The sequence below is a fragment of the Manis javanica genome, chromosome 7 (genome assembly GCF_040802235.1).
Source record: "Manis javanica isolate MJ-LG chromosome 7, MJ_LKY, whole genome shotgun sequence".
NCBI lineage: Eukaryota > Metazoa > Chordata > Mammalia > Pholidota > Manidae > Manis > Manis javanica.
In genome coordinates, this window is record NC_133162.1 from 89,231,118 (window position 1) to 89,256,686 (window position 25,569).

The window sequence follows — 25,569 nt, forward strand, 5'->3', positions numbered from 1 at the left end:
TAAAGTGATAATATTGGTGAGGACTGCAGAAATGGGCACAGCACTGGGCCTGTCACTCCAGGTTAAAGTAAAGGGAGCATTTATATCATTAAAGAATTTGCTATCATTAAAGAATTAATGAAAAGAGGGACTTCCACATTTTACTCTATATATTTCTGTATCATTTGTATTTTTTTGCCACAGTGGTGTAGCCATGAATTGTTATTTCTTAAAATTCAAAACATTTTTAAAAGACAAAAACCAGCCTTCTCATTTGTATGAAGTGCTATATATAATATTTTATTAAATAATCCTTATGTGTAAGAATATTGGCATTTACTAATAGATGAAACAGATGAAACATCAATTATATAGATGAGATGAGGCATCAAATACTTTCATTATTGAAAGTTTATCTTGACTTTAAAAAAACGGATATTTGCATACTTTTCATTTATCATGTTTACAAGCTCATTAAAAAATCTAATAACATCTACATGATTTGTTATAAATTCTGCAATTTTAACTTTTAAATAGAGCTACTGTTATAGTAGTGTTCTATTTGTGTTTTATACTTTTTATCCTTCAGGGTGTTGTTCATATCTAGATTTAACTAGCAATCCGTTAGCATGTTGGGAACACTGGTTCTCTGCAAGGCATTGTGCTAGGCATTCTCATATTTGGTACACATTATCTTTATAGGAAATATCGGCGGTTAGGTATAATTTCACCTTGAATTTGCCATCAGTTCAGAGTGTCGTGTTCCTTGCAGTATTGGCTGGGTTCCACTCAGTATTCTGGTCACTTTGTCCTTTGGTCTTAACTAGGATTTCTAGTTCTGCTTGCCTCCTCTTCAGCAGCTCCTGCCATAATTTCTCATGAGCCCACTTCTGACACCAGAGTCACTCTCAACTCCGCCTTCCCAGCAGGGGGAAGAGCACATGGTGCCACGTAGGACTATTATTTACAGTCTTCACTCTTCTACCCCTTCCCCCTATACTTTCAGGAATTTTCAAGGTTCCAGCCCCCACCCAAAAAAAGAAAGAAGGCCTATAATTTAAATCCACCTGGGTCTGTTCTTACTTTGCAGAGGTCCTATAGACCTGATCACTTGCTGTCATCTACATAAAGGGCCTTCATTTATAGTTTAGCTTTTATAGGGTACAATTCATGTTTCAAGGTTGTAAATTTAACTTTAAAATAGTTTTAAATAGCACATTATTTATAATCCATTATTACTTAGTCTAAATTTTTTTTATCATTGTCCATTTCTGATGGTTTCCTTTTCAAATTTGTGTTTTTAATTTGTTCTTTCACAATTGTACTCATACATGTTTTCTCTTGCACTGTTCTGCTGCAAAGGTGACTTTCGCCTTACCAGTGAGGACTGCCTGATGCGTGGATTGGCCTGGGTTCTCTAGTGTGAGACTGCATCGAGAGACCAGGCCCCAGCTACCACAGTGCTCCTCCTAACGTTAAGACCTTGGGGGAGTAGCCCAACCTCTCAGAGCCTGTTTCTTTTATTTTAAATGGGGACAGTAGCACTTATGTGGAAGAGTTATTGTGAGGTTTTGAGGATTAGAGATAATACAGGGCAAATTAAACCTTTAACAATCAGTGGCCATTATACTTCTATGGAACTCTTGAAGGTGCCATTGTTTTGAACAGAACTTTTCAAGTAGCCTGGGGAAGGGATGTTAGACTTTTACATTCGTAAACATTTTCAGTCTACCAAAAAATATTTCTGAAATGTACTATATACTTCCCTGCCTTCTTCAACTGAATATGCTAATCATCGTTTAAATTCTTCTTGGTAATTCAGATTCATGAGATGGTCCTTGAGTACTATGCTGTAAATACAGATCCGTATGGGGAGTGTGAGCAAAAGCAGTTATTGTATTTCTTGAAAAGAACTCCCCCTGTTCCCCTACTCTTATTAATCTTTTTCTTCTAATAGTAGAATAAACTTGCAGGCCTGGCTTACTGGGCAGTGTGACATGGCGGCTCTTCAGTGAGGCTTAGTTAATGACTGAAAGCCAGAAACAGCCTTTTGATCAGCGTGCCTGTGCATTCCCATAAGTCATAGATGTGAGTCGCCTTCTCCGTCTCCCCTGAGCGTCCTCCCCTCTGCCAGCTCCTTCACTGCTGATGCTCTCTAGGAGCTCTGCCCTGAACCCTTTTACTCCAGAATCATCTATCTTACAGGCTCCCATGGCTCACTTTTCTCTCTCTCTCTTTCTAGACATATAGATATGGATATAGATATGTTTATATTTGTGTGCACATCACTATTATCATGTCTGGTTTGCAAATCTACTCCCCAGAAATTGTTAATCCCCTTTAAGGTAAAAATTCTTGTCTTGTCATCCTTTGAATTCTCAGTATATAGTTTCTGGCTTAAATAATCTATACAAATATTTGTTGGATGAGTGAACAAATGAATGATTAAAATGAAGAGGAAAAATTTGAATTTGAAATTTGTACCAGAAACAAGTGAAGAATAATTGCTATAATTTACTTTTAGCTTTACATTTAGCTTTGAGCTTCCTTGGTATTAAGGCAAAAAAATGAAAGTCTATGAACCTTACTGTCTCATAAGAGAAGTTGTTTTGGGATGATTTGTGTCCCCCCAAATCTGTATGTTGAGTCCTAACCTCCAGGACCTCAGAATGTGACTGTGTTTAGAGACAGGACCTTTAAATAGGTGATTAAGTTAAAATGAGATGTCCCTAATCCAATACAACTGGTGTCCTTATGAGAAGAGGAGATCAGAATGCAGATACACACAGAGTGATGGTGATACACACAGAGTATGTGAGGACACAGGGAGAATAAGATTCAGCCATCAGTATGCCAGGAGAAACTATCCTTGCCCACGCTGTGATCTTGGACTTCCAACCTCTAGAACTGTGGGAACATAAGTGTCTGTTGTTTAAGCCCCCAGTCTGTTTCTTTGTTATGGCAGCCTGAGCAGACTGCCACAGAAGTCAAATCATTTTTTCTTTGCATGAAATTCTGAGATGATTTTTAAACAAGGGTTTTCATTTAAGTGGCAATAAATTGCATAATTTTAATAACTTGTGCAAAAGATGTAGACATAGTTTTCATGTGATTTATTTTTATACTGACCTTCCCTAACAGCAAAGGGTATAATACTAAACCTTGACTTACGGAGAGCATTTTACTAACAATTCATAAGAATGCTATCATCTTTGTTATTGCTTACCCCTGATCTATTTGTGCATTGTATGTGAATTCTCACATCACAAAACAATAAACCGTGGTCACCCTATGCACATGTTACTGGCGATCTTTGGCATGAAACAGTAAGGAACAGGATGTCTTTTTTGGGGGAAGGTTTTACTATAAACCAGAAATTCATTGTCATTAAAAGAATATTCTGGTCTTTCTGACATGACACCAGGCAGTTGCCACTAACCTCTCTTTTATGTTGGAATAGAACCTGGAACCCAAGCATCACTCACAATCTCAACTTCCCTGTAATAATACACTTCTATCCCTCCTATATATTGCCAGCCTGAAGACTACCTTCATGATAGATCAGCTCTCCCATGAAGTGTCTTTTGCATCAGTATTTTATTGTCTGAATAGCTTGATGCTCCATAAGCTGAGTCAGTGCATAAGTATCTGGGGACAAAGTGATGGCAAAACCGGCCCCTTTGGAGAGTTCTGCAGTGGTCTCTGGGGAAGGAGGTGTGCTGCCTTATGCGTGCCAGGCATTTTGACATCAGTGACTTTCACTGGATTAAAAAAATCATGTAATCTGCTCAAGTATAACCTTCCACTTTATAAATCAGAGAGAAATGTGTGAGACCATTAGCAGACAGCCCCACCTCCAGGCTGCTCTTCTGTGTTGCCCTCATCCCCTTTCTGTCTTAGCTCCTTATCAGTCTCCTGTGTCTCATGTATATAAGCCTATATGAAATTAGAACCTATCATAAATCCTCTTTGGAAAAATACAGGGCAAAAACAAACAAATAAAAATATATATTAGAATGATGCAGCAATTCCACATCTGATTTTTTCCCCCATTTTTTAAATTAAGGTATCATTGATATACACTCTTATGAAGGCTTCACGTGAGCAACATTGTGGTTACTACATTCACCCATATTATCATGCCCCCCCAACATACCCCTCTGCAGACACTGTCCATCAGTGTAGCCACAGAGTCACTATTTGTCTTCTCCATGCTGTACTGCCTTCCCTTTCACCCCCCTACATTATGTGTGCTAATCATAATGCCCCTTAATTCCCTTCTCCCTCCCTACCTACCTACCCTCTCCACCCTCTTCCCTTTGGTAACTGCTAGTCCCTTCTTGGAGTCTGTGAGTCTGCTGCTGTTTTGTTCCTTCAGTTTTGCTTTGTTGTTATACTCCACAAATGAGTGAAATCATTTGGTACTTGTCTTTCTCTGCCTGGCTTATTTCATCGAGCATAATACCCTCTAACTCCATCCATGTTGTTGCAAATGGTAGAATTGTTTTCTTCTTATGGCTGAATAATATTTCATTGTGTATATGTACCACCTCTTCTTTATCCATCCATCTACTGATGGATACTTAGGTTGCTTCTGTATCTTGGCTATGGTGAATAGTGCTGCAATAAACATAGGGGTGCATATGTCTTATTGAATCTGTGATCTTGTTTTCTTTGTGTAAATTCCTAGCAGTGGAATTCCTGGGTCCACATCTGATTTTATCTAAAGAATCTAAAGCAGGGAGTCAAACAGATATTTACACACCTGTATTCACAGCCTCACTGTTCACAATAGCCAAGGGGTGGAAGCAACCCAAGTGTCCATCAATGGGTAAATAGATAACAAAAGATGATATATCTATATCGTGGAATAATACTCAGCCTTACAAAGGAAGGAAATTCTAATGCATGCTACAAACATGGATGACCTTGAGGACATCATGCTACATGAAATAAGCAGGCATAAAATGACAAATAATTCCACTTTCAGGGGATCCCTAGAGGAGTCAGATTCATAGAGAGAGAGAGAGTAGAAGAGCGGTTGCCAGAGGCTGGGGGAAGGCGAATTCAGAGTTGTTCAATGGGGACAGATTTTCAGTTTTGCAAGATGAAAAAGTTCTAGAGATCTGTTGCACAACAGTTAACACTGAACTGTACATTTAAACACAGTTAAGATGGTAAATTTGATGTGTTTTTTTTAAACTACAATTACAAAAAATACAGACTAGAAATAGAAGATCTGCCGGGATATGGGGCCGCTGGAGAAGGCTTACTGATATTAGCAAGGAGATAAACCATAGCCAAAGAGTGAAGGAGGAGGTAAGTGGGAGCTTTGTCTTTAAAGGCCTCTGTGCACAGAGAACAGGAAACAAAGAACAATGTGGAAAGTCTAACTGGAGTCTCTCCACTTCATCTGAGACCCCAAGAAGCTGCACTCTACTGTCAGGATTAAGAAAATAAACTCTGACATCCCCACTCTGGCTAAGGGGACTGCATGTAAAACTGCTCGTCTCAATCCTTGGTGTTGGTTACAGGGACAGAAATCTCTCCTAGGGCCTAATAACCACAAGATGATTTCCATATAGGCTTGTAGCTCTTATTCATACTGCATGCATGGACCAAACACCTTAAAGAATTTATTTTAAAATGGTGCCAGGTTGGTATTGCTTCCATGTGCCTAGCAGAAACAAAGGTAAATTTTAAATGAAAAGAACAGAGCTTTACTATTACTCTTAAAAAACTAATATGAATATTCAAGGAAAATATGATTTAGTGAAAAGTTATCAGATATGCTAGAAAACATGCCACCATAAATAAGATCCAGCAAAAATAAGTCAACAGAAAGCAGAAATAGACTCTCAGTGAATTTAGATTTTCTAGGATCAGATTCAGAATATGGATTAAGTATGTCTAATATATATATAAAGACATATGAAATTGAGTAAAATTTAAACATTTTTAAGTTTTACTGTATGTAGGTGTAAAGATGGAAAAATGAACATTGCTATCCAGGCTTGTATTTAGACCCAGGCATACATTCTGTGTCGGAGTTTGAGTTTGTGTGACTGTTTTGATGTCTAAGGAATGTTTTCTTATAGACATTAAAATGCCAGGGACTGAGTGCCAAATTCTTATATTCCTATTTCCAGCCTTGTGTGAGGCTCCTAAAAGTCATTCACTAGATATTTGTTAGACAAATCAATGAAGGTTAATTGTTTTTTCAAAACTGAGTTCTTCTCCACTGAATTAGAGACAATCAGAGATTAATTTAGGGTTAAAACCTGGGATTAAATTTCCCCACCTGTTTCTGTTTTATTGGTTTAGACGTTTTTCAATAAATATTTCAGTTTTTTTATATAAGGTCTTATCAGAGACTTACATATTGTCAATGAAAATCTTTTTACTCTTAGTAAAATTTATTTCAACATTTATCTCAGCATTACACTAAATAAGATACCTTTCAACAATTAAACCATCTAAAAGCTTTTGTTGAATGCTGATCTTTCATAAGAATTATTTTCATGGTAGTTTCTTGGCCTTAATTAACAGTGGTGTTTTGATATGTGTGTTTGATATGAGTACCATAGTTTTAATGGTATATTATAACGGAATTGAAGTGTGATGGTAAAAAAGACCCTTTTTCTTCATCATTATCCTTTCCTTAGAGTACCCATTTTTATGAACTATGTTGGTTTACATTTCAGAATTTGAACATCTGTTTTTTATACATTTTTATTACAAGGTATATTTATGACAATAACATGCCAATACAAAACCCATTCTCTGTTGTTCCTTTGGTATCTAAAGAATCTGAGTCAGGATCTGGAAGACTCATCATGTTCTTCAACACAAGGAAAATTTAACCGAGAGCAGTTTTACAAGTTCATCATTTTCCCTGGCAAGTGGATTAAAGTCTGGTATGATCGACTTACCTTGTTGGCATTACTTGATAGGTAAGCCACTAAGCATGCAAGTGGACAGATGAAAGACATGGTGGGAGCATAGCCATTGCTCTTGAATGAAAATTGTCATGTGCTAAGGTTCTCTGGAACATTTTCAAGTATACGCTCTGCAGACCCAGAGTTGAAGCAGTAAGATCCTAATAACCGAAGAATTATAATTCAGCAATTAAAATAGGAGGTAGTTGAATTAGTAACATGGCTTAGATTTAAGTTTAGCTCTGAGGATAATATTATGTATTGTTCTACTCACAGCTTGCCACATTTTTTAGAAATGTGTGAGGCTTCCCTATGAAGCACAGGGCCTGACTTGACTGGGATGAGTCCAGGGAGATGGGGAGAGGAGGGACAGTGACATGGAGTGATTTCTAGCTGTTTCCTTTGATGATGATTCTACTTCTCACACCTGTCTGATCACACTAATTGGAATATTAGTCTTTCCTTTAAGCCCTTTTACTCTTTCTCACCTCTCCTTACCACTGTTCCTCCGGATAAAATGTTGTGGGGTTGGAGATATGGTTCCTGAGTGCAGAGGGAGAGGGGCAAGGTCAGGTTCTCTAAGGAATGATGGAGATGGGACTCCATGAGGACTTCCCACTTCTGTGCCCACACCTCAAGAGTTACATAGGAAGGATTTCGATCCTCAAAGGCTGTGTAGTTCTGGAGTGTTGGTTCGAAAATTCAAGAGGCTGTTACTAATGCTGTCATCAGCAAATGCTGAGTTTCACAAATTAAATGCCAGCCAGTGGGGGCAGTGGCAGGCTGGTTGCCTGCCTTGCTGTTGGTGGTCGCCCACTGACTACTTGTTATGGTAAGGTCTTAAATGGTGTGATCACATACTAAAAAACTATAGTCGTGCAAAATTACAACGATAAATTTCAGGACCCACAAGTCAGAGAATGGAGTTATAATGGTTTTCCTAACAACATGATGTTACCCAAGGGCCACACACTTATGATGAACATTTCATACTTAAATGAAGTAATCCAAAATCATACATTCTGTTAGATGAGGCAGTTTATTTGAAATATTAATTTTTTTCTGTTAAAAAGGAATTATTGAAAGTTGGGCTATTTTGTGTTAACTCTTCATATTACAGACACATATTTCTGTTGATTTCTAGGTTTGTTATTTTAAAATCCATTCAGTGACAAAAAGTAACTGAAAATATAATTAAAGGCTTTAAAAAGATGATAAAGAAGATTATTGTAGTTTTTTTTTAAGTTTATAGTTTATAGTTTAGTCACCTTTCTTGCATGGTGATTAAAATCACACTGGTTTTCAACTTTGTGCTCAGGGGTGACCTAGAGCCAGGGCCACTCCCTTATACATGGGTCCCTCAGCTGGAATGGGGAGCTCTGGGCTCTGGTGATCCCATGCAGGTCAGATTCAGTCCCTACTACTTACTAGTGTTGTGACCTTAGGATGGCTTTGAAACCTGTGCCTCAGCTTTCTATCTGTTAAATGGGGATAACATATACCACAGAGAGGTTAAGGTTAAAGCAACATAGCCATAGAAAGTGTTCTTTAAATACTAATTGCCATGATTATAATTATTAACTGCAATGTGGCCGAGAACTCAAAAAGAAGAAAAATAAAAAAATAAGGTAAAATTAGGGTAGCCAAGGTAGATGATGTTAAATCCAGACACTGAGATTCAGGCCGTTAATTCATAGGAGAAATCACCCTCTACTCAGCACCCATATATGCCTGCTGTCACTCATCTGTTAGCAAGCTTGATGATCTGGTTTTCCATTTTGTAGTCAGTTAGGAGGGGAGAAAGTAAGTAGGTGAACCCTCAGCTGACAGCAAGGAAAGAAGAAGAAAAACCCAAAACACCGACTTAGAAAACATGAACAGCTTGGGACCTTTGCAAGGAGAGTGTAATTCCCAGGTGGGGCTGTGGATCAGAATCACCTGGCAGCTTTATCAGCATACAGAGTCCAGGCATGGGACGTCACCAATCCAGCACGACCTTGAGTACAATATAGGCTGTATCATGGCACACCTCTCTAGCTCAGCTTCATAGTTAGATCAGTTATGATCTGGAGGTCTTTGTAAAAAAACAGGAACTTAGCAATGCATTTCACACATTTTTTTTGCTATGATAATAAAATTTCAAAAGGCAGAAATAAATTGCCTTTGCTATTCCTTGGGGGATGTTGTAATTAAAGTCCCAAGTGGATCAACTTGAATTCCTAAATTAAAGTTTATAAAGAAAAAGTATGCATAATAAAAAGCAACCTGCAAGGGTTGTGCAGGAATGGAAGAAAATGGCAAATAGCAGTCACTGAAACTACACAAACCACATTATAAACTCCCAGAGGTTATGGCCCACTGCTTGGGATTTTGCAGCTTACTCTGAAATTCAGGCTTGATCTTCCTTGAAAATGCTTCCTATTCTCTAATCGTGCCTTCATGATTCCTATAATTGCACCTCTGCTGTTTGCCTTTGGTTCACCATCCATTCTATTTGGATATTTTTGTAATCATCCCTGTTCTCCTTTCTTATTTTCTCTTCTGTGTTACCACATCTTGTAAAACACATTAGGTTTTATTTTCATTTATCTAGTTTGTCAGATTGGCATCTAAAATGAAAAGCTGCCCTTCTGGGTGTCATTTTATTGATTCATTCATTCCACAAATTAAACAAAACAAAACAAAACCCCAAGAGCTGTCTCCATCCTGGGCTGTGCCCTGGGCATTGGGTATAGAGTGTGAATAAGATAGACATGGTCCCTGTCCTCATGGGGTTTGCATTCTATGGGGGGGGAGATATGCTAAAAGAACAATTGGTGCTAGGTGCCATGAAGACAAACAGAAAGGCCTCAGTTAGAGGAAATGGGGGGACAAGGGACATTGATGTCAAAACAGATGGTCACAAAAGCCTTTCCTTAGGAGGAAATGCACAAACTGAGGTATGAAATAAAAGAAGCAGCTAGCCACATGACAAGTGGAGGACATATCATTCATGCTTCTCACACTGAGACCATCATCCGTGTTATTATTACAAGAACATCTCTCATTTCTCCCATCCTTAAAAATCCTCTGGACTCACTTTCCCTCCTGCTACTGTCTGGTTTCTCTGCCCTTGTTTGCAGCAAAACTTGAAGAATCTCCTGTGCTTATTTCTGTTTTTCTTCTCCCATTTTCCCACAAACCTATTCCATTCACTCTTTCCTGACCCAACGCCACTGAGCTTGCTGACCTCGTTGAGGTCGCTGCTCTGATCCCACCATTCAGTGCTCATTTCACCAGACCCATTCGCAGCATTTGCTTTCTTCTCTCGGCTTCTGGGACTTGGCCTTCTCTCGGGCTTCCTTCTGCCTTGCAGGCCACCCCTTCAGTCTTTGCCCCTGAGCCCCAGGTGCTGCCCGCCTCTTGGTGTTCTTTCTTTCTCTGTCTACCTTCCTTTTTTTCTTTGATGATTGCACTGAGTCTCAAGGCTTTAAATACCACTAGATAAGCCAATGACTCTCAGATTTAGATCTCTAACTTAGACCTATCTCCTGAATTCTAGGCTTGTTTTTCTTTCAGATTGCCACCTTATGATCACAGTCCAGCTGAGCTCTTTATCCCTACATCATCCCAAGCCTCCCCACCTCAGCTGATGACCTCCAGTTTCTCAGCTGAAAAATGCTGGAGTCATCATTGTGTTTTCTTGCCTTTCACCCCCACATCATAAGAAATTAGGTTCACGGTTTCTTCAAATGTGTGTACTGCGTCTCTCTACCTTTAATATTACTGCCCTTATCCGAGCTGCTTTCATCGCTCATCTGGTTCACTGTAATGGCACTGTCTGCTTCTACCCATTCTTCCTGACACAACAGAGTGAGACTTTTTAAGTTTTACTATTCTGCTGTCTGCCCCGCAGTGGCTCCCCATTTCACTCAGAATGAAAGCTAACATGCTCACAATGCCCCAAATTCTCCGGTGCTCTAGCCGCTCATTTGCTCTCTGACCTCACCTCCTGCTGCCATTACAGAATCCTTCCCACCCACACTGGCCTTCCTGATGTTCTTCACTAAGCCAGGTCTGCCTCTAGGCTTGAGACCCTTGTGCTGGCTGCTCCCCCTGCCTGAAACACTCTCCTCTCAGATACTGCATGACCAATACCTGCAACTTTCACTTGTCATTTCACTGAGGCTTAGCCTGACCTTCCTGTTTAAAATTACAACAGCTCCCTAGCCACATACTCATAATTACTCTCACCTTGTCCTGTTCATTTTTCTATTGCACTAATCATCTTCAAAGACTATTAACTTATTGTTTGTGTACATTACTTATTTTCTGTCACTGCCCACTGGAAAGAAATCTGTAGGTTTGCTCACTGATGTACCTCCAGCATCTAGAGTAGTGTGAACACTGCCATTGATTCTGCTGTGATCCTTTCTACTGAAACCTTGGAATCATCTTTATTCTTGCAATCTGCTCTTCACTGTACATGACCCACTCAGTCACACAGGCCTTTCTGCTTTACTCTGTGGTGTTGTATGTTAAAGTCCCATGTCTTTCCAGTTCCCCAGCCATGTCATTTTCCCAGGCCCTCTTCACCTCTGCCCTGGAATGTGGTTATCTTTCTTTGGTCTTTTTCCTTTGCAGTACAAAATAAATCTTTCCAAAATACAGCCTTAATCATGACATTCTTTCTCTAGCAAGTAAACTTTTTATTTCAGTATTTAAGTATGGATACATGAAGAATGGCATGGCAGTAGAGGAATGGAGTCCTGGTGGAGGGGAAAAAGTGATGTATACTTAAACTTCACTGAACTCACTAAAGAATACATAAGTTTTATGGACCTCAACTAACAAAATAAGTTTTATGGACTGCAACTAACAAAATATATTTAGCTCTATAAAAGAGCATAGTAGAAAATAAAAAACACGTAAATTTTCCTTTTCACCAAATACATTTTGGTCCCCCTGAAATTTTTTTTAATCTTTAATTTGAGCATCATACTTAATTTTTAACTTCAGTATCATAATATCTGAGGTCTTCATAGTTCTAGACATCTCAATTTTATACATCTCAACTGCTTGATTAAAAAATGGGCAAAAGATATGAACAGATACCTCACCAAAGAATATATATAGATGACCAATAAGAATATTAAAAGATACTCTACATCATGTATTATTAGCGAATTGCAAATTAGAATAACAATAAGATACCACTATACACCTATTAGAATGGCTAAATCCAAAACACTGACAACATCAAATGCTAATAAGCTTGTGGAACAATAGGAACTGGTGGAAATGTAAAATGGTACAGCCATTTTGGAAGATAGCTTGGCAGTTTCTTACAAAACTGAACACGTTCTTACCATGTTATCCAGTGATCATGTTCCTGGTCCACACAAAAGCCTGCACACCCATGCTTATAGAAGTTTTATGCATAATTGCCCAAACTTGGAAGCACCCAGATGTCCTTCAACAGATGAGTGGATAAACAAACCATAGTACATCCATACAGTGAAATATTATTCTTAAGCCATGAAAAGACATGGAGGAACCTTAAATGCCTTTTCGTACTATGTGAAAAAAGCCAGTATGGAAAGGCTACCTACTGTATGATTCCAACTACATGACATCCTGGGAAGATCAGGGTTGCCAGGGATTAGTGGGGAGGGAGGAATGCATAGGCAAAGCACAGAGGATTTTTAGGGCAGTAGTAATACTCTGTCTGATACTCTAATGGTGGAAGCATATCATTATACACTTGTCCAAACCCATAGATTGTACCACAGCAAGAGTGAGCCATAACGTAGACTATGGATGTTGGTTGGTAAGGATGTATCAGTGTTGGTCCATCCGTTAAAACAAATGTACCACTCTGGCAGGGGATGTTGATGGTGGGGAAGGGGTTGTGTGGAAACTCTTTACTTACCTCTCAATTTATCTGTGAATCTAAAACTGCTATAAAAAATTCTAATAATAAAAATGTTCAGGAGTGCCTGTGTGCCAGGAATGAAGTGGCCAATTGTCTTTCTCTAAAAATGATCATAATTTAATGGGAAAGACCAATATATGCATGCACAAAAACTGATAAGTTAAGAAGTATACTCCTAATTCCCTCCTGTGAATGACCCATCTAAGTCCTGACCTTGTGGCCCACACCTGTTCCCTTAGTACAGTTCATAACTGCACTATAACTCCATCTTGTCCTCCCATAGCAGCCTTCCACCTCTGAAGTCCTAATCCCAGTTTCTGCTCATCCTTCATATTCCCTCTAACTCCCTCAAATGTTCCCAAACCATCTCTGGCACTGACCCTCTGCTTTCTCCTGTCTAGCAGCCCTGCCTGTCCTTGTTGCATCCCCATCTTGCTTAGGTTGCATCCCCATCTTGCTTAGATCAAAACGCCTTTGCATTAGTACCCCCAGACTCCTCACCTCTCCCATTGCACACCCACGGACAAACCTCACCTGTGGGTGAGCCCCCCTCTCTATCCCACACCTCTTCTGAGGAGTCCCCCAGGAGAAAGCCACCCAATGAGATTGTGGTCACATCACAGCTCAGTCAGACCCTTGGTACTGCCATCTCTCTGGCTGGAGCTCTCCCAGCTCCCGAGGCTGGGCAGCAAATTCTGGCTCTACAGATTATATCTGGAAGGAATGTCCTGCTTTAGCCAGGTGTTAATGCAGCTCCTCCCCCATTTAAAGGAGCCCATGAAACTCTTTATCTGAACTGCATTTCAGTGTTGTGGGTGAAATAGTTACTGCTTTCTCCCAGCAAAACCCACTTTAGCATCCAAGTAGACCCAATGAGATTTTATTTCATTTGTTTCAATAACGGAAATCTGGGATTAAAGTACGGATTTTGTTTATAAAACACAGGAATAAGGAAAAGAAATCTTAAAATCTTGTTACCAAATACAAAGGCAATCTTAAGATAACAGCTCTGCTGTCACTGTCAGTCTTTTCAGAAACAGTTGGCTATTCTTTGCTTAAAAGTAGACAGAGAATATCGTTTCCTTCACTTTTATTTGTTTATTTTTCACAGAACTGAGGATGTGAAGGAAAATGTGCTGGCAGTTTTACTCATTGTCCTGGTTTCACTGCTCGGATTTCTGACCTTGAACCGAGGCTTCTGCAAAGACGTGTGGGTGCTCCTTTTCTGCCTTGTCATGGCCAGCTGCCAGTATTCCCTATTAAAGGCAAGACCTCATCTAATTCTTACCATCACTAGTGTATGCTTGAAATCATGAGATGATGACACAGACACTTCTTATTTGTGTTCTAGAGCGTTCAGCCTGATCCCGCCTCACCAATACATGTAAGTTTCCAATAACAGGCAAGTAGCTTGTTTTGTCTGCTTGTGTAGAACAGCCAAAATCTATTTAAAAGGAAAAAATATCAATATACATATATATTGAATATATGAATAGAAATATCAATGCACGGTGGCCCAGTGTAGTGGGGGGAGGTATGGGGTGGGTGGGCTTGAAGAGTGTGTGTGTGGGGTCTTTTGTATCCACTGGATTCATATTAGGATAGAGCATGGAGCCTGCAGGGGAAGACTGCAGACTCGGTAGTCAGATTGCCTCCATTTATTTCCTGGTTCCTCTTCTTGAGTGTTGGACTCCTGAGTAAGATACGTGTGTGGAGATATAAACTCTCCTGCCTCATTATCATTATCATTATCATTTTGTGGAAATAAGAATAATGAAAATGCCTGTGGGGATTAAACCATCCATGTGACATGCTTAGAACAGTGCCTGGCACATAGAAATGGTTTAATAAATGGTAGTTTTCCTTATTGAGAGTATCAGTTATGGAAGCATGAATCATTCTTTTACATGAAGGTTATCTCTTCCTATTCCACTATTATTAACATTTATGCCATAGCTTTGGGCTAATTTATAATTGAGACTCCAGCTCACCAATGTAGCTCTCTTGGTGGTCTGGGATTCTTCGATGAGCTCTGAGGCACAGGGTTTCTGCTTCCCAGCTGCACCTTCCACCACGGGTGCTGTGGGACAGGGTCGGCATTGCCCCATAGGTCTCCAGCTCCGTGCCTATGCACTGAGACCTGTTGAGAAACTGTCTTTCCTTGTTACGGTGAGGTCCTGGGGGACCCTGAAAATACTCTCCCAGTGAAAGAATGCTTGATCTTTCCTCTACTGCGTTTTTAAAAAATTCATATCCAGGATTTAGGACTGCTTTTAAATCTGTGATCACTCATGTTTAGCTCATGGTAATTAAGAAAAGCTTTTAATTGGACAATCACATGGCATACATTGCTATCTTGTTAAATTCCTATTCCCCTTAATTGGTTTACATATAATACATCTTTTATTCCAGAGTCTGAATGTCAAGATAAGTAGAAGTAGCATAATTAGGGTATTAAGATGTATGGTTGTGATTATCATTAGAACTCTTTGGTAGGTGGTGAGGGTAGAGATGTGTGGCTCTGAAATGTTTTGTTCAAGCCCACCCTAGATGCCACATCCTCCTCCTCCTGCATCAGTAAATAAGCCCTCCTTTCTATAGTAACAATACTTCAGTGGCACTGTTTTTCCTGGGTGGCTCCGGGGTGGGACATGATATGCTGTAACCTTCACTTGCTGTGTGTACTTCCAGGAATGATGCAGAGTGTGCTGGTAAAGGCGGGTGGAGAGTACAGCTGAATAATCGTCTGGCTCTGCAATAACTGCTCATTCTCAGGACCCCTATGTCCTTGCTCTAAGTTGGAGTTATATTGTCTTACATGATCTAATTCCTAGAGGAGTAGATCAAGCTGCTATTCCTTTATTTGAGCAAGCATGTCCTAGTGAGATAGTAGGACATGACCTCTCTCACTGTCATAATAAGACATAGACATCCAATGATGTTTATTACAGTAATTAATTCACTTGCACAGATTTCTAAGTAGATTAGTCCCTGATTTGAGTTGACATTTTTCTAACAGTTCTAGTGAGTAAAGAAAATATAGTAGCTATTATAAAACATTTCCTCTTGCAATCTGTCTGAGCCATGTGAGTATATAGAAGGATGATTTATTATCTCCAGTTTATAGATGAGAAAACCTCAGGAGGGAGATGGCCAAGAGACTGAGCTAAGTGTGGGCACAGAGATGGTTCCCAGGCCTGCTGCTCTCTCCAGCTCTGGCTAAGTTTCATTTGTCAGGGGCTGTCAGGTGAACCAAAGTGCTTTAAAAATGACACCGCTTTGTACGTTTGCAGAGAGGGGCTATTAATAAGTTTAGTCAATTCTTAACTGATTTTTCTTCTTTGTTTCCTTCCAAGGGGCAAAGAGGTAGTACATTTTGAGCAAGTTATTAAACCATAAGATAGCAAAATAAAAACAAAACTTTGGCATGAACTCTTTATATTTCAAATATAAATGCAGTAATGACATGCTAATAGATATAGTGCAATAGACCTGGGACCTGAAAGAAGTGCATCTAGTTGTAAGAGAAACAGATTTAGGAGAGCATAAACAATTGTGGGTTGGGGTGGGTACTGAAAGCACTCTGAGGATCAGAGATGCAATATAGTGATGGGTGATGAGGATATGAATTGGCTGACACAGATTTAGGCACAGTTCTAACCAATGGTAACACATTATAATGGGAACCCAGAAAGCAAAATTCCATGGGATATCTGAGAGGTAGCAAAAAACTACCATCAGTTTCATGGAGCTGGAGTCCCAATACCTGCAGGGTTTTTGAGTTGGTGTGGCTGGGGAAGCACCAGGGAATCTGTATTTTAGCCTCACATCCCCATCCCCACCCCGCCAGGTGATGATGTGGAGGTAATCTCAGATCACACGTGAGAAACATTGGGGTAACTGGAAGTCTGCAGGTTTCAGGAATTCAGGCTAGCCTCACCATGTACAGTGATGGGATCTTAGGTAATTATTTCTCTGTATCTCAGGCTTTTCATCTGTAATAGAGGAAACGTGAGACAGGATTGTAAGGGGTTTAATTTAAACAAGATAACATACATCTGTGGAAGCACTTGACCAATGTTAGCAGTTATTTTTTATGAGTAAAATATGGATAATAGTTACAACCCCATTTGGATCTTGTAAAGAGCAAGTTGTACAATTTATATAGTGTGGCCAGTGCAGTGCCTGAAATGTATTAGGTTCTCTATAAATGGCCCCTTGCCTTTCTTCTTCTGCCCTTGCTTATGTGTCCTGTCTCCCTGCTCACAGTGTGAACTCCATAGAGCAAGGGCCGACACTGTGTGTCTAGTCTGTGAACTGCATCTGCTGCACAGTAAAGCCATTGTTACCACTTCAGATTAGATAAAAATCATTGGGAGTGATTTTGTAAATAAATTTTTTATTTTAGGAGTTTTAGATGTATAGAAAACTGACTGTGGCAGTTTTGAGGGGTATCGGTTAGGGATTTTGCAGATTGTCCCTCGGTTGGAATTTATCTGGTATTTATCTCATGGCTCGACTGGGGTGACAGATTTTGGGGAGGAAGACCACAGAGGTAAAGAGCCATTTCTGCCCCATGCTATGAACATGACTGACCATCGTTGATGTTGGTCTTGATCACCTGGTTACGGTAGTGTGTATCAAAGGAATGATGTTGAATGACAGAATAATTTCTCAGTCCTCAAACCTAGAGGTAAGAAGGCCAGCTTAGTTTAGTGGATCTTGATTATAAGTTCAATAATATTTATCTATTTGCTTGTGTATTTACTTTGTTCAATAAAGGTATTCTTTAAAACATGAGCCATTCCAACTCCCTGCTTTTAATTTGCATTTGCTAGACTTCTACCATTAAATAGAGGCAGAATGTAGGTCAGTACCCTCTGCCATGTCTTCCACTGCCATCAAGGGAAATGCTGAGGAAGTGGGAAAATCTGTGAAACAGGTAGTAGCCTAGTGGACAGCTCCCTGGATGTCGCTCTGAGGGATACTCTGATGTCCATTTCACTGCCCCGGGTTGGGACCCCTGCATTTACTCATTACATCAAAGTCCACAGACCTCAAAGTTAGGAACTTGGACCTAAAATAAATTATTCTGTGGAATTAAATTATAAACTTAATTAAATTAAAGTGAAGCCTATAGAAACTCCTTTGCCTATGTCTTTTCAATTTTTAAAGTACTTAGCAAATTCATACCATATTTATTCTGAAGTACATCTTAGTCAACTGTCAGGAATTATTCAGCTCCTCGGTTTCTGCTTGTCCTATGCTGCTCTCTCTAACAGGCTGGGATTTCCTTATGAACACCCTGGATGAGTCATAAAGTACTTGCTGGCTAGTGTTTGACTGGGCTTCTGCTTTCTGTAGGCAGAGGGTGCTGCCCCCGGCAGTTCTCCTTTTGCACCACATACAAGGGGAACTGGAATGTACAGTTAAAAATGTTCAGCATGACTCTACATAGGTGAACTGTGAAAGCTAAAGTAAAAAGGAACTCATCAACAGGCACCAAGAAACAATATTTATTTAAGCAAATGAATCTGCATATGATGAGAAACTATAAAAACAACAAACCTTTGTTACAGTGATGAGAGCTCAGTGTGGGCAAGCACTGTCATAGGGCCCTGGACAGAGCATGCGGTTACTTTTACACCCTCTCCAGATAAGAGCCTTGCCACCTGGTGGAGGCTTTTTAGGAGAAATCGACACCCCAAGGCTGTTGCCAATGCTTCCCCATCCTCTCTATTGGGGCCATATGAGTAGCGTTCACATTATGTGTTTGAAGAATGATGGTTATGAATGAAATTTAGTGAAGTTGATGCCAGGGTTCTTGTTTGCGGAGTCGAAGAATGAACTTAGCAAACACCCAAGGTAGGAAAGTCAAGGCAGAGGCTTTTATTGAGAGATACAGTGAGAGGACAGAGCTCCTGGCTTATGCCAGGAGGGGACAAGAGAGCCCATGGTGCTGCATTTTTTGGGGTTTTATAGGCAGTTGAGGATTTTGGGGGACCAGATAAAGGCTTAGGGGTGTGGACTTATTAAGTGGTCCCTGAATATTAAAAATTAACTTAACAAAAGAAATTTACTTCTCTGATTTCTCCCTGGGATACCAGTGTCTTGGTCTGGGAGCATATCCAACAAAGCTGCCTGCCCAGACCCCAAGGTGGGCTGAGTTATTGTCTGTTTGTTAAAGAGTAAGTTAAGAATCTTACTTTTGACTTCCTGGGTGTTAAAATACAATCTTATCTTTAAGGTGGAATCCTTCCTGCCTTTTACTATTTTCTTTACAGCTGGGTCTGCCTGCTAAATTAGTTGCCCAGTTTGCAAAATCACCTCATCAGATCTGAAGAAGGAAAGACAGCACAGAGACCTGGGCCTTTTAGCATGCTAAAGTGAATCTTACACATGATTACAAATAATTAGCATAATAAAAACATTTACTACTCTTCTTTATCTGGGAAATATTAACTGATCTCACTGAAGAATGATTCTAGAGCTTAATGTTTAACACAGAGTTTTGGTAGGGGGTTTCCTTGCATGTAGTTACATTGCTCTGACTGTAAATACCCTGCCTTGCCCTCACCCTATTCTGTCTAAGCCCATGGTCCGTGTCTCAAAGTCAGGTCAAATCCCTGGGCCTGGAAGGATCGAGTGCCACACGCAGTTGTCTGCCTAGTTTTGTTGGGAGCTGGCATGAGGCAGCCAGTGGCCAGGTCCAAATCCTTGCTCTGCCCCACTGCTTTCTGTTGGGGAAGCCTGGGTAAAACTTCTGAATTTTGTGAAAAATTAAGACATAAAACATACACCTCAGCTTGCTTTTGGCAAATGAGAATAAAGTGTACTTCTTCAAGTGTACTGAGAATTGGCCTCATAAACACATTTAAAGTAGGTGGAACAGCACCTGGGCATGGGAAGGGTTGGCTGTGTACATGTTAGATGGCATTGCTGTGGCTGCCCCACGTCTGCTCTCAAACATCCCAAATGGCTGAATGTGGCTGGACTGGACCGTGTACACACTCTCTAGTGCGAGGTACTGTCTTCTGCCCTGCAGATCCAGGAAGCAGAAATTGACAGCCCTGGTTCAGTCACTCCGAGGCTGAGCTTCATTGCAGCCTCTGGGCCCTCTAAGGTTCTCTCAGGTGCTCATCTGCCTTAAAATAAATACCTTTTATTTAGTTAGTTAGGTAAACCAGTTTGCAGCATTTGACCAGCCCACTTTATCTCTTTTTTTTTTTTTTTGAAGCAGAGTAAAAGTTTTATTTCAAGTTACTTAGAGAGAAAGTGCAGGCGACCTCAGAGAGAGAGGAGTGCCCTGAAAGGTTGGAGAGAAAGAGTTTAAGATTAAAAGGTTACACACTTAGAAAGTGTGGGTGACCTCAGAGAGAGGAGCACCCAGCCCACTCTTTTGATAAGAGGATAATTAAGTCCTTGTGCCTTAGCGTCAGGCACCACCATCTCCACAGGTTGGGGTCCCAGCCATTCTAGTAGGTTTGCTCCTCTACTCTCTCACTGTTTGCCATCAGAGCATGGGCGGTGAAATGGTGTAAGTAGGTAGGGCTGGTGGGAAACCCAAATGTGCACAGAGACCAGCTTCTGTGAAACAGCCTCCGAGATGCCCCACACCTGAAGTTGGGAGCATTCCCCAATGTAATTTAAGGTTGAAAGAAGCATGGGAAGTAGTTGATAGGCTTTAAAACGTTGTGATCAGACTTCACCTGGGGGAGTGCGAGGAATTTTTCTGTTGAAAGAATCAATCCTTGGGGGTTTTGGTGATTGATTCCTATGTGAAAGAAGGAACTGGAGGGCAGGGAAATTTTATCAGTATATGTTCTTAGGAATCAAAGAAAATAAAAGTAACTTTTATGCTGTGCATTAACAATATGCTGGAATGGTTTAGCGTCGAATGGGAAGTGACGTGTGAGCATGATGGAGAGAGCAGGCTCTTTGTAAGGGAGCCTTAAATTTTGTCTCATAAATTACAAATACAAAGAAAGCATTTCCATGCTCAATAAATAAAGGTTAACTTGACAGATCCAAGATAATATCACAAACTTGTTCAAGGCCAAAAACTTCCAATTCCTAGAAAATGTACTTTTCACCTTTTAGTAAAAGGAAGAATCAGAGGAAGAGGGAGGTAGCTGTTTAACTGTATTTTTCCTAAACAGTGTCACTTTGAAGAAATGTCTCATATATTTGTGTATTTATATACTAAATGGATATCTATACCAGCCAATTTATTTTTCTATTCACTTGATAAGAAATGCATTAAGATTTAACTTAGACTTTAGTTTTAATTTTTTTTAATGCAGAAAAAGTATTCCCATACCCATTAATCTATGACCTAATTGGATTCAAAAGGAAATTTCTTAAGACTGCAAATATTTCTTCAAGACTGAGCCTGGACTCAGGGCCAAACATAGCCAGCCCCCATGGACAGCTTGTGTTTTCCTTCCTATTAAAAGATGGTCTCAGAATAGGACTATTTCTATTATAGAAGCAGTGGCAATTTAAATTACATTTCTAAATATAACATGTTCAAGTCAGTGAGTGACTTTAAAAATTCACATCCGAAGCTGTATCACTTTAATCTTTACTTTTTATACTCAAAGTACTTGATGAATTGCAAAGAATATTGCCCTCCTTAATTCATTTTTGTTGGTTTTCTGAACCTTATGAATTGTGCATTTATTTATGTGATGTAAATTCTTCACTGGCCTTTATCCTTGGAAAGTTGCCATTTTTCTTTTTCTTTAACTTTTCTGTCCATTTAAGGGGAAATATAAAAAATGTTTCTACTTATTTTGAGTGTTAAGATGAGATCTCTTAAGTTTTTGTCTTCCTCAGAGGAAAAAGAATATAATAGTGAATTTTAAAAATTGGATTATTCCACTGTTACCCTGAGATATTTTATGCAATCTTTGCACTGTATTATCTGCTTTGTAAGACAAAAGGAAATTGATGCCCACAACTTACAATTCTGATTGTTATTAGGAGTAGAGCTCAAGGTTGACAATGTAGAGAAAATAATGTTTTATATTAGTTTTGTGCTTGAAATTAACTATACAAATGTAGTTTCACTGTTGGGGAAGCATTGAATTAGACCTAGACTGTATCCTAGCATGGTAATTAAATTTCAGGTAAATTTTGTTGAGTCTGAGAGGCATAACATATTTGTTGATATTTTCATTCTTAATTGACAGAGTTTAAGCATCAATTTTTTATTGTGCTGGTGTTTTGTGTGTATCAGCTGTGGCAAGGGAAGGAGAGAATGTGTTATGTAGTATGAGTTGTATGATATGGTATAAACTATTGAGTATGAGGCTTTTGTCAGTTAATCAAAATTAAAGGTGCCATTCAGAAATTGTGTTTGTTTTCTAGGGATACAACCAAATCATAACATATAGCAGACCAATCTATTTTTGTGTCCTCTGTGGCCTTATTTTGCTTCTTGATACCGGGGCCAAAGCTAGGCACCCTCCCACATATACTTTCTATGGCCTGAAGCTCTTCTCTACAGGGTGCCTCCAAACGGCTAGGGACCTCTTAATAGGTGAGTTAATTTGGGGATCGTGGGAGGAATACAGAGGAGGGAGGATATGCTTGAATCCCTATTTGGAAACCGCTGTACTGGATCCTTGGATGCACGTTCCTTTTAGGGCTTGTGCACTTTCAGAGGACTGTTTGAGAGCTGCAGCCCCAAGGCGCACCCGACAAAGGAATCATTCTAAGGGGTTTTGATGTCCATGACCAAGAAGTTGCAGTGCCATAATATCTGAAGATGTCTCTGTGGTGCCTGGTGGGCTATCAGTGGGGCTCCCTGGGGTGGCGGCAACCACAGCCCTTCCCCATGGCACAGACATTCTGGTAACGCTGGGATGGATGTGGCTCTGTCCTGGATATGCCAGTCACCCAGGCTTTCACTGGGACCCTTTGCTCACCTTAAGGTCTAGGCAGTGTTTGATGTAAAATTCTCCATTTAAACCAGTGTCCTGCATATTGCAATGGTTTGGAGCCCTGGCTCTGGGGCCAGATGGCGGGCTGTTTGAATTCTAGCTCTGCCGCCTCACTAGTGTGTGACCTTGAGCAAAATTCAATAAATGGGGACAAAAATAGTACCGCTTAAAAGTAATTGTAAGTTTTAAGCAAGTTAGTATTTTGAAACACACAAAACAGTGCCTGCAGCTATCATTATCCTTATGCCATGGCCAGCCCAGTGTTGGCCTGCAGCTCTGAAGTTTTGACTTCCAACATGCTGAGAATTCTTGTGCTCCAAGAGGTTTACACACATGCTAACTTACGATTAGCTACAACCACATCGAACAAATATGTGGATAAAGGGTAGGTACCAAAGACACCCCTGGATGTCTTTGCTTTACCTCTTGCATCTGATTCTGGCCAGCTAAAAATCTTACCCAAGAGGAGCTTCTCAAAACCATAGGTGCCATGTCATTCTTGGGCCCCATGACAGCTCCCTGAATCTATCTGGTGGGTCTGGGGAGGGCCTCCAGATACAGCATATCTTTGTGCTTCTTACAGGGGAAAACTATGGTAGACATTCCACCCATTGACACTCCTTCTGAACTCCCAACTACCATCTCCCTGTTCCTCTTCCTGCTCTACTGATAACAAACTGTTCCCTCCCCCAATATTCAGCCACCACAGCCCACCTTTGTTGGAAACTTCAACACCTCTCTTTCCATTGCATCATGTGAGGAGCTGAGTAGCTTCAAAGGGTTAAGTACCATGTTTCAAAGAATCTCTGAGCTCAAATAGGAAACAGAAGCATGTTGGAAGAAAACAGATATGGTTTCCATGATTAGACTCCCATTTTGTGCCTCTTGCCCAAGAATATTTGTTTCTACCCTACCTGACACTTTTCACTTGAATTTTTTATATTACCTGAAGTTCTGTTAGTTGGAAACTCCCTGCCACCACCCCCAACCAAAACAAGACTTTCAGTCACCTTTACCTTCTCAGACATTAGCTCACTTATCTTCCTCCAGAGATTAGCTGCAATGATGAAGTCAGAGTTGAGCAGAGTTGCCAAGTCATGGCTCACACAGTTTGGAGTACCATCCACAGCTGCCACCTTCTTTTGCAAACATCAGAGCTTGAGGGCACAGGAGGCCTGAGGAGCAGAGGTGGAGAGGGCATAAAGGGGTTTTGGAAGATGTCTAAGAGACATTGATGTCAAAATATTGCCTTTCCCTCTCGCATTGTTGTGCACCTCATGGCCATCTTGAGCACCAGTTGGAGGTGATGGGGTCCCATGATCGCAGATCCCAAGGACGGGTGGCCTTGCAGCCCCAGCTCCCATGGCCCTTCCTCATCTCCTCCTGTGCCCATTGTTCTGCTGCCTCCCTGACCCCTCGACTGTGCTTGTTATTAATGGCTCAGTTCCCCAAAATTCGGTTTTGTCTTCTATCTTCTTACAACCCACACTTTTCATAGCACTAAACCCATTTTTCATAATCTGCTTTAATGGCAGCCCCTTGTCTTCACTCTTAACAGCTGAGTCCCCAGCACCCAGCACAGTGGCTGGTACATACAGCACTAAAAAACATTTGCTGAATGGATGAACTAATGAGCACAAAGTATGCTTTAGGTACTGAAGAAACTAATGTATAGGTGAACTTTAGGAATACTGCCCCTTCATAAATCAGGGAAACCTCAAAGTCATTTTGGACTGTTGAACTCAGCCTTGAGAGTAAGCACCTTTGGAAGATGACTTGTACAAAGAGATTTAGGGGAAGAAAAACATGACATATCCCATTCAGAAGTTGTTTTTCTGTACGTGGGTGTGTCCCTCATTCTTGTTTTTCTTTAATTTACTACTGTAAAAAAGCCCGTGCTATTAAATAAATGTAGTTATCTTGGCATAGCAAGCTTACCCATAGCATTAGAATGTGAAATGTTAACAGGATTCAAAGAGTAAGACCTTAATGTACTTGGTAAAAGCCAACAATTTTACTTTTAGCAAAAACCCCTGTTCTAGAATAAGCTACTGGCTATGTATATTCTCATTTATTTTATTTTTCAAATCAGTTCCATTGGGGAGTCAAGAGGGCAGGGAATATGTCATTTCTTTTGTTTTTCACTGGAATTCCCTTTCCCTCATTAAAGCTGCTTTTAATGCACATTTTTGTCTGCTTCTCAACAGTGACAAGTAAAAATAGCGGTAAGTAATCCAGCAAGCTGTCTAAATGACTTCTGGGGTAAAGAAGAATTGAAAAATAGAACAATAGCAATCCCCAAGGAATGCATGTGTTAAACATACTGATTTGCACTGAGCAGGAAAAGATTGTGGAGCAAATTTAGAGCATTTATTTTGAGCAGTTGGGAAAGAGGAAGATGATAGAAGCTCATACAATACTGTTTTTCTGACTTTGTGAGGAAAACAAGGTCAATTCAAAGTCATTTATTCTTCTTTGTGGAACTTCTTTGCCTTCTGTCCTGCAGTTTCCAAGGGACCCAAGGGACATAGAGCTGCTTCCATTTTCAGGTTCAGAGCCTAGCAAGGAGAGAAGGAAAAAATTAGAAGACAAAAAGTTACTGGGAAGGAAAAGGAGAATATTAGTTTCCTGCAGTTGCCATAGCCAAGTACCACCAGTGGGTGGCTTAGGACAATAGAAATTAATTGTCTCCTGGTTCTGGAAGCCAGAAGTCTAAAAGCTCTCAGGGCATGAGGGAAGGCCTGTCCCATGCCTCTCTCCTGGGCTTGTCAATGGCCATCTTCTCCCTGGG

At 40.3% G+C, this 25,569-nt stretch overlaps 1 protein-coding gene across 5 annotated transcripts in view; it reads left to right on the forward strand.

Moving 5' to 3' along the window:
- PCNX2 (pecanex 2) overlaps nucleotides 1-25,569 on the forward strand; it is a 402,596-nt gene that overhangs the window by 125,273 nt on the left and 251,754 nt on the right. For all 5 annotated transcript variants that reach the window (XM_037017074.2, XM_037017075.2, XM_037017071.2 and 2 more), the window contains 4 exons: nucleotides 6,787-6,932; nucleotides 13,943-14,096; nucleotides 14,183-14,215; nucleotides 22,204-22,375. In XM_037017074.2, coding sequence (XP_036872969.1) covers nucleotides 6,787-6,932; nucleotides 13,943-14,096; nucleotides 14,183-14,215; nucleotides 22,204-22,375 — 505 coding nt within the window. The remainder of the gene's footprint in view (nucleotides 1-6,786; nucleotides 6,933-13,942; nucleotides 14,097-14,182; nucleotides 14,216-22,203; nucleotides 22,376-25,569) is intronic.